The 15,470-nt window shown below is 40.4% G+C and overlaps 1 protein-coding gene across 1 annotated transcript in view; it reads right to left on the reverse strand.

Annotated features, from left to right (window-relative positions):
- Nucleotides 1-15,470, reverse strand: part of LOC125455104 (echinoderm microtubule-associated protein-like 6) — a 428,800-nt gene that overhangs the window by 255,833 nt on the left and 157,497 nt on the right. Inside the window, exon 13 of the mRNA XM_048536679.2 lies at nt 6,552-6,670. Within this exon, the coding sequence (XP_048392636.1) occupies nt 6,552-6,670 (119 nt within the window). The remainder of the gene's footprint in view (nt 1-6,551; nt 6,671-15,470) is intronic.

The following is a 15,470-nucleotide window of genomic DNA, read 5'->3' on the forward strand; positions in this document are numbered from 1 at the left end:
GAAGCCAGCTATATTCTTGAATCCTATTACCCAGGCTGCAGCACTGACCTTGTCATGGGGAACAAAATAAAACAGTATGATCTTGCACAGATGGCATTGGCCACTGTCCTAATGTGCTTGTGACAGCACAACTGAGAGATCCCATATGGGTCACCCATCGCTGCCTGAAAGGGCCCAGTCACATAGAAGCTCACACTGGCTGGTTGCTTCACAGCCACATGGAGAGCATGGCCTCCACTCTTGATATATTTTTGTCACATTGTCCCAGGATATATGAAGCCTGTGTCAGTGCTGCACCTCCCCCATCCCCATGAATTCAAGTTGAGACCAAAAAACCTCTAGATCTCCTGCGAACCATAGACATTCAAAGGGGCTTATCATCTGCAACCTATACCTGAGCTGGATTCTCCTCATTTTCTACAGTGGCCTGTCAATGCTCCTGGTTTTCATGCATTTGCCTTTATCTTCTTATAAAGGCAGGCACAGGAACAACAACCCACTGGCAGAAGGGTGCAGCACTCTCAGTGGAAATGATCACAAGGAGTGAAACAGGTTCTTAGATCTCAGAAGAGTCACTGGTGGGGTGTACGCTGTGGATGAAGTCTGAACACAATCTTCCATAATGAGAGGTGCTGCACTCCAATAATGGCAGCATATCTCCATCATTCACTTAGCATGTGCAACATTTTGGCAATGAAGCTGCACTGGCTGAGTGACTAGTGCATGATATCAAGAAGAGAGTGTCTGCTGCACTCAACACCCATTCCTGTCCCAGATCCTCATCAATCATTCAAATTCCCATTGCATTCAGTACAGATCATCATTAATCTTGCAGGATAGCTTATGAAGCGATGGTATATACTTACCATGGAGATCTTGGATATTGCATGAGCAATGATTTGCTTTTGGTTGGTATTCACCTCACTTTAAGACATTACTGCTAATTTTACCATCACTAATGTACCAATGTTCAATTTGCAAATGGCAATAACATGGCTCAAATCATTTGACCCCGAAGCACTTTTGTCCTGCATGCATAGCAAATGAGTGATGAAAGTAATATAAATGAAATGTAGCTGGGGTTTGCAATCAGCTGCTTCATGTGTTTGTTCTTTCAAAGTTCTGTCATCCAGCAACGTAGATTCTGCACTTTCACCCAATGAACTGACACTGGCTCTGTCCTCCTGGATGTTGTTCCAGCCATTTTCATTAACACTTCACAGTTAGGCAATGACAAGTAACAACAGGGAATGCAGCTCACAATGGACGCTGTCAGCTTCGAGCTCTGCCTAGTCACCAGTACTCCCTGAAGAGTCTCCATGTTCCCTCCTACCTCATACTATCCCAAAAGCTCATTTCCACTCATCGCCCCCCCAATAAGGACCTACCACATTGAACTTAGTATGCAATTATTCTGACTGTCCCTTGAACCCCAGCACTACACTTTAATGATGCCCACCCATTTCCTATAGGCTCCTCCTATGAAGGGTGTTAAGTTGATTATTGTCACTACCCCATAGCTTACCATGCCCTCCAATGCTGTTCCATATACCCCCTTATCCTCTTTGAAATATCTGTTTCCCTGCACCCCCAAGCTCCCCCACTCATTTTCCCTATTGCCCATCTAGGCCACCTTTGCTGCCTCCTGAATGATTGACAGACTTGCCCAAGCACTGTATTTACCCCAGATCTCTACTGGACTATCACAAACAGCCCTTAGAGATGATTGATCAGATCCCTGACCACAAGGCATGGATGCTGAAAGCAGGTAGGTGGCGAGTGAGCGAGAACCAAGAGGAAAAAAAAGAGCAGCCTGGTCCAATCCATGAGCTGGTGACTGCACTGCGCGCAAAGTGCCCCTGCTGCAGCCATTCAATGCTAATTGTCGGTTGCACCCTGAAATGCAAGTCTGCACTTCCTGAGTGTCCTGCAAGCATATCAGATTGTACCATGATGGTCATGAAGGTTTGGCAAATGCCAAGTGCTAATGTCCACAGATGAGATGTGTCTGTGGCTGGTGCCCATGCATCTTTCTCTGAGATGCCATTTGGCCCGAAATGAGATGGATGTACTTTGGATCAAGCTGTGAGCTGAAGTACCAGGTACCCATTATGGCTTCAAATGTTAAGTATTCTCAGCATCTAGTTGGTTCAGTGCAATTGATGATGGAAATCTGAATACTAATAAAAGGTAAATTTGGCCATTAACCAGACATTTAACACGTAATAATCTTCCTTAACTAACAATTCACCAGTATCTAGCAAGAAACTCGCCATGCTGGTTGTCAAAAATATTAAAGATAGAGCAGGATGCTGATGTTGAGATAGGTCTTGCCAGACTTCACTTGTGATTCTGCCACAAGTATCATCATAGTCCATGTTATTCAGAACCTGGAGGCCAATATCTTTTGACTTTTGTTTAGTTTTGGATTGCAGACCAAAATTGAAAAAGGATATTGTTTTGAACTAAGAGAAATTTGGAAGGAGATGTTGTAGTTTTAAAAACAAATTACTGGAACTCATGGTGTGTTGTATTTACACGGTTGCTTTGTTCGAGCAGTGGGAGGGGTTGTTGAACTCAATGACACCTGTGGATATGTGCTCAGGGCAATTTTGCTGAGATAGCCTGTTGATTTTATTTTTAAATCAGAACATGTTGTGTGGTTCAGGAATGCTCAACATTACAACAATTCTCTTTTTTGGTTCTTGGGTAGGCGGAGAACCTAAGGACAGCATCTCTGTCTCCATGCAGAGAAGTAACAAATGATTAGAAAACAGCTAGTTATTTTCACTCAACATTTGCTGATAAGCTGCTGCCTCTAACCAGTGACTGAAAATTAGTGTGCCAAATTCCTTGTGTCTGCTGAAAAGAACTGACAAGACTTTGAAAGAAGCAAAAGAACACTTCAGTGAATCCTGTAGACTGGTATTAATGAATGTTGTCTCCCTAATATTGTTTGCTCTACATATAAGGTTTTTTTTGTTTATCTGTGTCTGTCTGCATGAGTGTATCAGGGTTTAGTGTATATTGCATTAAGAAGGCATAAAATTAAAAGTTGATCATCTGTCTTTTGCTTTCCTATGAGCAGAACTTATTTATTTGTAATAAATAGCAGTTTCTCATTGAGGACAGAAACCCAGTTAGTGTTTTCTATTAGCCAGAGTTCATCAGTCAGGAAAATTATGGACTTTGAGTAATTTGATTAACACTAACTTTTGTGACAACCCCGGGAGTACTAAGGCTCAAGTATCAGTACACATTTCCAAGTAAAATGTGACAGTACCATATTAATTTTGTCATGTCTCACTCGGGTTGTGTGCTGGAAATCGAGTCTCACTATTCACAAGTTGTCACACAAGTTAAAAATTTTGTAGAAATATGAAAAATTCCCTGATTTATCGATCCTTTATACTCAGGCTGACAGACAGCATGGACCAGGTTTCCACATTTAACAAGAATTGCTATTTATTACAAGTAAACAGACTTTATCTACAGCTAAATAATTACAGAGTCATACAGCATGGAAACAGACCCTTCGGTCCAATTAGTCCACGTTGACTGCACCACCAAGCTAAACTATTTCCATTTGCCTCAATTTGGCCCATATGCCTCCAATCCTTTCCTATTCATGTACTTTTCCAAAAGTTTTTTTAAAAAGATTTTTTTTTCTGAAAAAGGGTCCAGACCTGAAACGTCAGCTTTCCTGCTCCTCTGATGCAGCTTGGCCTGTTGGGTTCATCCAGCTCTACACCTTGTTATCTCCATTTGTATCCACCCCTTGGCTCTATATCATTCACACACTACACTTCAAGTTCTGAATGAACTTGAGCAGTTGTGTAAGGGTATCTACATTGAGTGACAGGTTACCCACTTCTAAAACTGCAATAATCCATCAGCAATCTTTGGTTTTAAAAGAAGTTATTTTCCTATTTCAGTCCACAATCAAAAATACAAAAGAATTAAAAGACACAGCCTTTACAATATGAAGCTGATCGGGTAGATAAGGCAGTTCCAGAATTCCACCCTATATGGTATACTAATGCCACTGCTGCAACTAGTACTGAAGATTGGAAAGTAAGTCTCTATATGTCTATCCATGGAATGCCTAATGCTGCTTATAAAGAAAGGGACATTTTTGGAGGATATAGGTAGAGATTGAAGTCTATCTCCAAGGGAAAAGATGAGCTTTTGAAACCCAAAGGATTAGCAGGAAATAGACTGGACAATTCCAACACAGATTAAGGCCACTGTGGGTGGTGGAGGGCATTCTATCTACAATAATATCTGTAGGGATGACATGTATCTGGCTATATAAGGTGACTTGAACCTGAACATACTAGCATCCCCTGCCTGCTTACAAGTTGGCAGACAGAAACTAAGCAAAACTAATCAGACTGCTCACACAGAGAAGTACAATGGTACCTTTGAACAGAACTACAGAAGGTCATTAAAAGAACACCACATGTTCCCATCTGAGACAGTTCTAATAAAAGGATGCCTTATGACACATAAATGACCAAATCCAGCTTTATTAATGAAAGGATGATTGTCCCAGTAAATAAATAACATCAAGCGCTAGATTAGGTCCTCAAGCAGCTGCAAGGATAACAGCTAAAGGTATTTTCTAGTAAGTAGTTGCCTCTTTGAAGCTACCAGCAATATTAAATAGTTCCTGGTTAAAAATGCTCTAATCACAGAAGTTGGTTTCAATACATAACCAGGACACAATACAAGCCTTAAAAGACATTTAAGCTTAGAAGTGAAGATTAACTAGCTCGAGGAAACACCTTCTCTTATGCCCTGAACAAAATACATTGATCACAGCCAATAAATTACAAAATGCTGACATTAGAAGAAGCTGTGTAATGTTACACTTATAATTAACATTATAACAGAAGTTAACCTTATAGCAATTAATTAAAACTGATTGGCTTTTTATTTTTACACTGTGTAATTGGGACAGTGGGAAAATAAAATGAGTAACTGATTGTGATAAAAGGTAGCACCAAAACACAATGGACAATAGAATTCAAGCTGTCCTTACAGATAAACAAGCCTGAGAAAGACCTGAAGGAATATAGCCATTAAATTATTGGAATGATAATGAATAGGATGCATAGAAAGATTCCAAATCTTAGAGATTACAATGTAATCTCTAGATTACGGAAGATCATGGGAACTTGAGGCTGTCTCTAGAAGTGCCCATCATTGATTAGGCATCCAACAGGATTGGGTATACTGCATCCACTGTACCTGGTGTGGCTTCCTCTACATTGGGGAAACCAAGCGGAGGCTTGGGGACCGCTTTGCAGAACACCTCCGCTCGGTTCGCAATAAACAACTGCACCTCCCAGTCGCAAACCATTTCCACTCCCCCTCCCATTCTTTAGATGACATGTCCATCATGGGTCTCCTGCAGTGCCACAATGATGCCACCCGAAGGGTGCAGGAACAGCAACTCATATTCCGCTTGGGAACCCTGCAGCCCAACGGTATCAATGTGGACTTCACCAGCTTCAAAATCTCCCCTTCCGCCACCGCATCCCAAAACCAGCCCAGTTCGTCCCCTCCCCCCACTGCACCACACAACCAGCCCAGCTATTCCCCTCCACCCACTGCATCCCAAAACCAGTCCAACCTGTCTGTGCCTCCCTAACCTGTTCTTCCTCTCACCCATCCCTTCCCCCCACCCCAAGCCGCACCTCCATCTCCTACCTACTAACCTCATCTCACCTCCTTGACCTGTCAGTCTTCCCTGGACTGACCTATCCCCTCCCTACCTCCCCACCTATACTCTCCTCTCCACCTATCTTCTTTTCTCTCCATCTTCGGTCCGCCTCCCCCTCTCTCCCTATTTATTCCAGAACCATCACCCCATCTCCCTCTCTGATGAAGGGTCTAGGCCCGAAACGTCAGCTTTTGTGCTCCTGAGATGCTGCTGGGCCTGCTGTGTTCATCCAGCCTCACATTTTATTACCACAGGATTGGGTATTTGGATTAGGGGTAAGTATAGTGAATATGTTGTGTTTGGTTACTATAACACATGTATAAAAATACTGTATTTCTTCGTAAAGCAGAAGTTGTGCCATTGATCAATCTGCTGAAGCCAAATTCAAGGAAGATACTTTGGCCCTCTCCCTGCATAAACCAGTTTCTGCTTGAATAAACTTCTTCCACTTGCCTGAATCCCGCCTGCCACCTGAGTCTTTGACCCAGCTCGGGAAAAACACTCCTACAATCCCTATAATTCATGAGTGACTATAGTGATGTCATGTGATCGGCAGAAATCCAAATCTGAATGGAATTTAGGGTCCAGATAAAATATTTGCAGTCTGGCTGCGCAGGCTTTCAACCACCTGTTTTAGGGCAACCAGGATTGGGCAATAAATGCTTACCTTGTCACTCAAACTCAGATTTCACAAAAATGTTTTAAAAAATGCACTGGTTGGTTGCATTTTGCTGGTTGCCTATAGCATGTCAAACAGCCACACCATTGCAAAGCTTGTTTTGTGACAAAAACTATAGTTAAAGAAAAATGTTTACAGAAGTACCCATGGACAAACTGTAGCTTCAGACTTCCTTCAGGAGCCTTTTCTCTTTTTAGAGAAGGTGCTGCTTGCTTTTTCTCTTTGCTTTGCTGTTTGAGCTGAGGTAGATCTTCTTTATAGACCTAAAGGTTAAAACAAAATGTTACATTTCTCCCATAAATAACAAATTTTTCAAAATAAATTTGTAAAAAGTACCCCTAAACACTTTTGAAGGTTAAAATTTCAAGAGATAGCAACAGATATTCACGCTGAGATCATGCTATTATCTGTTTTATGAGGTCTCACCATTTTAAACCTTCATAAGTTTGCTGTAAATGATTTTGTAGACTGTGAAACAAGGAGGATACTTGGTAATCTTCCTGTCCAAGCCCTAAACGATCATAGCCAACTTATAGACCTCTTTGTAGGACACTTGTACAGAACTCCCAATGAGACCTGTTGCCATTGATGTCGGCCTATGAAAGACCAAGGTGTATATATTAGTCTTGGCTCAGCAGCAGTATTCTCAACTCTGAGTCCAAAGGTTGTGGATTAGGTACCACTCCAGGGATTTGAGCAACAGTCAACCCATCTGGTAGGAGATGATTGAAAATTTCGTATATTTTACTGAGGTAAGCAGATCTTGATTTAACCTGTATTGAACGTTAGCTTAGGAAACGCAAAGGAAGTCGTAGCCAAAACTTCTACGTCAAACTTCTACGGGACTGTTAAAGCTCAAAGATATACAAACTACCATGTAACGTGTAACATGTCCCTGCCCCTTTCTGCATTAGTAGATTTGCAGCATAGATTAAGAACCCCGGGGCAAGTTGAGGCATGTCATATCCAGATCACAACCTATTCCATGTTCCTTCTGCATGCATTAATGCTGCAAATTAAATACACCTGTAGAGCCACATACTTTGGAGGCTATTTCATTTATTGTCAGGCGCTGTCCAAGTTATAGTACTCTGGAGAAGTTTCCGGAAAAGGTAAAGTGCCACTATGACATTGCTTGGGAACCAGTAAGAGCCACTCTCCCAAAATGCTCCTATCAATCTTACATAGATTTCAAGGATCTGGCAATCCTCATCCAGGAATTATGCCTATTTGCTGCAGCTGCCTTCTCCAGAAGTATCTCCGTAAACGCAGATCAATTGGAGCAGGAGTTGGCCAAATGATTCACCATTCAATTTGATCATGGCTGATCTCATTTTAACCTAACTCTACATTCCTGCTATATTCAAAGATTCACTCTCTAGTATCTTTTGAGAAAGACCCATGACCTTCTGAAAGACCAATAGTTCTCATTATTTCTGTCCGAAATGGGTGAACCATTATTTTGAAATTTGAGCCCTTAATTCTAGATTCTCCTCCAAGTGAAAACATCCTTTCCAGATCTACCTTAGCAAGGTTCTCAGGATCTTGTACATTTCAATCAAGTTGTCTCTTACTCTTCTAAACTCCAAAAGATAAGTCTAGGATCCCCAGGCTTTCTTTGTAAGACAACCCATCTTAATCTGTAAGCCTTCTTTGAACTGCCTGCAACACATTTAGATCCTTCCTTGAAAACTGAGACCAAGACTATATGCAGCATTCCAATTATGGCCTCACCAATGCCCTGTGTAGCTGAAGCATAAACTTTTGATTTTTGTATTTGTGTCATAATAAATGCTAACATTTGAGTTACTTTCCTAATTAGTTGCCGTACTTGCATGATAACGTTTTGCAATTTATGCACTCAGGTACCCAGATCCTGCTAGATCTCAGAATTCCATTTATCAGGATTGAGAAATCATTCCTATTCTGTTAGAATCACATATGTATTTATGGATTATGAAAATTAGAAAATGGAAGATTTAGATCTCATTGGGTCGTGGAGAGATTTATGACGTGATTTGTTAGAACTCAATGTGTTTTATGAAAATCAATAGGCTTTGTGCAGAATGCAGGTCAAAGTGATCTTTGTGGTACAGTGGTGGTATCCCTACTGAATCAGGAAGCCCGAGTTCAAGTCACATTTGCTCCACAGATGTATAAACTAATAGCCTTTCTGAGCAGGTTGATTAAAAAGACATTTAAAATAAAGAGAAGAGATCATCTTTATGGTCTTAATTGCTAGCCAAACTTGCTGATCTTTGGAAGATGCTTTGCGCTTAAGGTTACCTAGCAACATCATCTGGACTTGTGAGAAATCTTCCCACCCTTAATCAATACGTACAATTGGTAAGGTTGCTTGTTATTTGAGAAAATATGGCAAAATTGTAAAAATGAGATTTTCAACATTAAGGAAAAAAATCTGATTTTCTTGCCAATTTTTCATGGCGAGTCGAGAAACTCACTACTGAGCAGTGAGGGACCCATTTGCATGCACTGACATATCATTGCCTAACTTAGCTTCATTTGTATATAGTTTGCTATTTTACCAGGCAGTGGTAGTCAGAGAGAGACAATTCCCAATATGAGAATCTCAGCAGATTCCTGGTGGCTCCAGGTTAATGCTTGCTCTTCTCGGCCTCTATCTTGGCCAGCAGTCCCCACCATTTCAGGGTAAGCTGCATAGGCAGAGAATGACCTACCTCCTTCATCGAAGGAAGCAGTCTCACCAGATCATTATGGTACGTCTCCAACTTATAACACAGATCATCATGTCAAAACTGTATCTTGTAGCAAGCTATCATCTTTCATTACAATGCTACTGCAAGGCCACTTTGCACACAGGCACAGCCACATGTCTCATGCATCAGAACAGGCTATTGCATCTTCAGGTTATTGGCTTGTTGTCTTAGCACTGACTTACCTCGCACCTTCTTGGATGCTCACTCTATCATTGCCTTGCCATGCCTTTTTGCGCACTCCTGCCTCATTCAGGGTTTACAACCCCATAGTACCTCTTTCTTGCCTTGCTTTTTCCAAGGAAAGCCAGAAAGCTTGTCATTGGTCCAGCACTGATCAGCTAAAGGGGTAGACATTTTGCTGTGCAGCACTATGCAACATCAATGTCACATCTATAGCATGTGCCAAACACACTAAATGTGCTTCAACAAAATGTTGATATTTTGAAGCGTAAGGAGACAAATCCTCAGTCAAGTCAATGGGGACTATGGTCAGACAGTGGGGTGGGTCCTATCACAGTCAGTCAAGGGGATTGTTCATTCTCAGTCAGGGCTTGAACTCAATTAGTCAGTTGCATGAGTGATCAATGGTTCCACATCACAGTCTACAGATTGGGCCACGATCAATCCTGCAGACCCAATGTAACCAGTCCACAGGTTGCTTGTAAATTTGCTGGCGACCTGCACAGAGAACAGTCAGGGGTCTCATTAATCCAAAATCGGTCAGAGCCATTGTCATTGCTGTGGGTCTGTTCACTGAAAGTCAAGAGATTACCATGGACAATTGGCACAGGGGGAAAATTAGTAAATCAATTATAGGATTGGAGGCAGCATACTGGGATTGCAGAGGGCAGGATAACTGTGACGAAGGCAACTTAATACAAGGATGGGAGATGATAGTCTACTGAGGAAATTGGGGCAAGCTCAACCATCAGTTGTCACCACCACTGTGGCTCTGACAAAGTGGAGGGGACAGTGCGTCACAATTGTTGTTAAAGCTATGCTATAGGCCTATGCCTCGGGGATAATATTGGGAGGTTAAGACTTAAATAAAAAAGTAGTGGGAGCATGTAGAAGCTTTAGGGCGGCACAGTGGCTCAGCGGCTAGCAGCTAGCACTGCAGCCTCACAGCACCAAGGACCCGGGTTCGATTCCAGCCTCGGGTAACTGTCTGTGCGGAGTTTGCACATTCTCCCTGTGTCTGCATGGGTTTCCTCCAGGTGCTCCAGTTTCCTCCCACAGTCCAAAGATGTGCAGGCTAGGTGAATCGGCCATGCTAAATTGCCCGTAGTGTTCAGAGGTGTGTGGGTTATAGGGGTATGGGTCTGGATGGGATGCTCTAAGGGGCGGTGTGGACTTGTTGGGGTAAAGGGCCTGTTTCCACACTGTAGGGAATCTAATCTAATCTTACAGCCAATCAAGTCAACAGGAATTACAAGCTAGAAAGGAATATTGAGGGTTTAGCAGGTTGGTGGGGGCCATCTCGATTAACAGGCTGACTCTGCGACTAACTCTATGAAGGGCAACGTTTACTGCCCTCCATCTTTATCTGAATCATGAATGTGCAATGGAAATGGAAAATGACTGCCACACACCTGGAATAGGTGGAGAAAGTGCTTTTCAATTCTGAAGATGCAGCTCTAGCTGTGAGCCATGTGAGTCCCTTCAAGGGGCAACTGCATTACTCAAGCACTTGCACATTACAATTTAAAAATATCTGTAATCATTGAATTCAGCATATGAAATGCATGTTGAGACTAACAATGTCAGAAAGAAATCCTGGCCACAAGCAATCCTGACAGCGTCAGTGGTCATTTCAAATTGATCATCGTTTGTTTTAAAGCAGAATACCTGAAAAGTGTCACCCGTGGACCACAATTCACAAAGACAATCCAAGGTCATACAGACTGCACCAGGGTGCAGAGCTATTATCCTCTCATCTTTGTATTTAACAACATGTTTTTATGTACAATGCTGACCATAAGATATAGGAGCAGAATTAGGCCATTTGGACAATTGAGGCTGTTCCACCATTCAAACCTGTCTGATATGTTCCCCAATCCCATTCTCCTGCCTTCTCCCTGCAATCTTTGATCCCATTACTAATCATGAATATGTCTATCTCTGTCTTACATACACTTCATAGCATTCTCGGCAATGAGTTCCATAGATTCACCACCCTCTAGCTGGGGAAATTCTCAGTTCTAAAAGGGTTATGCCTTAATACTGAAAGCATCTTCTCCACATTGAAACTTACACAATAACGAGTGGCTTGGATAGAGTCAATGAGATCCCACCCTTATCCTTTTAATCCCCATCAAGTACAGAGCCAGAGTCTTCAACCACTTCTCATATGATAGGCCCATCATCTCCAAGATCATTTTTATGAACCTCCTCTAGAGGCCCTTCAAGGCAAAAGGGAATGGGCGTAAATTAGTTGTTATTTGAAATTCAGGCAGTCCAGATTATTCCCAAAAGTAAATGCAGCATTTTTGTTTAAATCTTTTTTTCTGTTGGTCAGCAAAAGTTAACATTATAAGTGTTTGAAGATTTTACTGCTTGTGGTCCTCCTCAGTAATGATAAGATGCTATGCCATGCTGGATGTTGGTGAAAAGTTTAACAAAAATCGTTCAGCCAGGGTTCTAACTTGATACTGCAACTACAACTTCTATGACAGTTGATTAGACGGGTGAGGATGTAAGGAAGCAATACATGAATATTCGTGAGATTCTATTTCCAATGCGCTGTCACGTACTCTACCAAAATGCCCTCAGAAGTTTTTTTTTAAAATTGAGAGTAAGCCATTTGGTCAGATTGAGGAAGATTTCACCTGATTGAGACAGAGACACAGTGAGTATTTGGGAATTTGTATCAAAGTGGAAATTCAAATGGTAAATCTTTTTTCAAGTATAATTAGAGAGTAAATGTCAGAATGAGACCTTAAACCAATAGCCTTTAAGGAAATTTAAATAGTTTAATTCAACAGGAGGATTGATTGATCCAATACATGGCTGGAAACTGGTGTAGTCAGATTTTTTGAAAAATTGGGAGCGATTCTTGGGCATAAAGAACTTATACAACTGAACATGTTACACCTTAATGGGAGTGGGACTGTTATGTTTGCAGTAAGATTTTCTAGTGCTGTCAGGCTAAGTTTCAATTAGTTTGTTAGGGGATTGGAACCAGAGAGATAATACACATTGGAAGGAAGTTAGTTACAGGAAGTCAAGTAGATGCTTGGGAGACTAAGACTGTAGAAACAAAGCTGAATATCAAGCATCTTTTGAAAGCAGAATGACATCAAAAAGCAAGTATAAGGTCTCTCTACCTGAATGTATGCAATGATCAGAACAAGTAGGATTATCTAAAGTCACAAATGAATATTCATGTTTTGATCTAGCCACCAATACAGAAACATGGCTGCACTTGATAAGGTACTACAAAGGTTTTTGTAGAAAGTAAAAGTTCATGGAGTTGGGGGTAACATTTTGGCATTGACAGAAGATTGGCTGGCTAATAGGAAATAGTTAGTAGGACTAAGTAGGTACTTGTCAGGTTGGCAGAACGAATGTGGAATGAATACGTTTTCATGTGGGAAAATCTAGAACCAAGAGCCACAGTTTAAAAACGAGAGGTTGCCCATTTAAGGTGGAGATGAGGAAAATAAAATTCTTTCAGAAAGTTGATTGTCTTTAGAATTTACTTCCTCAAGAGGCAGTGAATGCAGAATCTTTAAATAATTTTAAGGCAGAGTTAGAAGTATTTTTCATGACCAAAGGGATGAAAGATTATCAGGGATATGCTGGAATTTAAAGTTGAGGCTAAAATCAGTTTAGCCATGATCATATTTAATGCTGGAGCATGCTCAAAGGACCAAGTGGCCTACTCTTGTATCCTATTTGTATGATGAACAGGATCAGAAATTAAATGCTTATAGATATTCGACATTTACGAAGGACAAAACAAGGAAGAAAGAAAGAAAGAGATGGAGTTGCGCTGATAATAGGGATGGGATCAGTACATTAGTAAGGGAGGAACTCAGATAAGAACAACAGGTTGAATCCATTTGAGTGAAGCTAAGAACAGCAAAATAAAGCAGACATTGATTGGCGTTATTTACAGACCACAAACTGGTATTAATCAAGAAATGAGCGAAGCATGCACATGCTTCATGGCAGTTCATTAACCTGCATATTGACTGAGTAATCCATTCAATCACTAAAGCTATGGAGGAATTCTGGAGTGTGTTAGGGATGGCTTTCTAGTGCATATGCTGAGGAGCAAATTAGAGCACATGGCAGTTAAGATCTTATACTATGTAATGAAACAGGGCTAAATAACAATCTTATGGATGCGAACTTTCAGGGATGAGTGAAAATAAATAAAATAATAGAATTTTACATTATGTTTGGAAGTGTATTAGTTCAATGTGAAACAAGGGTGTTAAATTTGGATAAGGGAAACTATGCAGACTGTGCTGTAAACTGACAGAGGTGGGTTGGGAAAATACTTCAAAAAGCATGAATGTAAATATACAATGGATAATCTTTAAAGAACTGTTACATGACTTATAGCAACTATATATTTCTTCAAAGTGCAAAATCTCAAAAGGAGGTTAATCAACCATGACTCACAAAAGCAGTTCAGGATTGCATAAGATTAAAAGAAAAAGACATAAATTATATAGAATCTACATATATTATTGCCAGAAATATGAGCAAACCTCGGGATTAGGAATTTTTTAAGAATACTGCAAAGGAAGATGAAGAAACTGATAAGGAAAAGGAGATAAAATACAAAGGCAATTAAGCAAACTTTTAAAAAAAAGATTATAAAAGCTTCTATAGGTATGCTAAAAAAGTTTGGCTAAAAAAAAAGTGGGTCCATTACAGGCAGAATCAAGTGAATTTACAATGAACAAAAGGGAAATGGCAAAGAACTGAATGATTTGCCTGGTTTTTACCTAGGAAGAAGTAAGAAATCTCAGAGAACCAGAGGTCCAAGAGACTAGGGATAATGCGGAGTTGAAGGTTATTAGTAAAAAGATTGCACAGGAGAAATTAATGGGAGAAAGTTGATGAATCCGCAGAACCTTATATTCTACATCCCAGAAGTTTGAGGAGAGTGGCTCTAAAGATAGTTGATGCATTGGTGATTATCACCCGAAATTCTATAGATTCTGGAATTTTTCTTGCAGATTGGCAGATAATAATAGTCACCTTACTATTTTAAAAGTGAGCAAGAGAGAAAACAGGGAACTACAGACCTGATAGCCTCATGTCAGTAGTAGCAAAGTTGCTACATTGTGTTATAAAGCGCATGATAAATTTGGATAATATGGTCTGATTGGGCATAGTCAACATGGATTTGGGTATGAGAAATTGTGTTTGATGACCTTGTTTAAAATTGTTTTGAAGATGTTACTAATCATATTGATAAAGGAGAACTGATTTAACAATATACTGAAGATTTTCAGAAGTCTTTTGATTAAGTCCTATTCAGGAGTCTGGTGGAAAAATTAAAACACATTGGATTGGATGTAATGTACTGGCATGGATTAATGATTAGCTAACAGGTAGAAACAGAGAGTAGGAATAAATGAGTCATTCTTGTGTTGGCAGGTACCTCTAGTGACATCCTGTAAGGATGAATTATTGGGCTGCCGTTGCTCACAATATATATCAATGGTTTGGACTGTAATACTATCAAATTTACATTGTCAAGCAGGAGTTTTGTGAGGAAGATTTAAAGTGGCTTCACGAGGATTTGGACAAGCTTATAGAACAGACAAAAATGTGACAAATGGAATATAATGTGGAAAATGTGAGGTTGTCCACTTTGGTAGAAAGAATAAATGTGCGGAGTGTTTTTTAAAGGGTAAGAAGTCAGGAAATGTAGATGTACAAACTGGCCTTGGTGTACTTGTTGATAAGTCACTGAAGGCTGACAGGTAGATGCAGCATGCTGTAAAGAAGGTGAATGCAATACTAGCCTTTATTGCAGGAGGATTTGAGTAGTAATGTCTTGCTTCAATTGTATAGAAGCTTGGTTAGACTGCATCTGGAATACAGTGTGCAGTTTAGGTCTCCTTATCACTGGAATGATATTATTGCCATGGCGAAAGTGCAATGAAAGTTAATCAGATTTTTCCCCATAAATACTGTCCTATGAATAGAGATTGTGTTAACAGGGCCTTTATTCTCTAGAGTTTTTGAAGAATGAGAGGTGATCTCATTGAAACTTACAAAATACTTAACATTGTTGATGCAGTTAAGATGTTTCCCTGGTTGGGAGACTAGAACCAGGGGGTTGAATTTAAAAATCTAG

The sequence above is a fragment of the Stegostoma tigrinum genome, chromosome 9 (assembly GCF_030684315.1).
Source record: "Stegostoma tigrinum isolate sSteTig4 chromosome 9, sSteTig4.hap1, whole genome shotgun sequence".
Classification (NCBI taxonomy): Eukaryota; Metazoa; Chordata; class Chondrichthyes; order Orectolobiformes; family Stegostomatidae; genus Stegostoma; species Stegostoma tigrinum.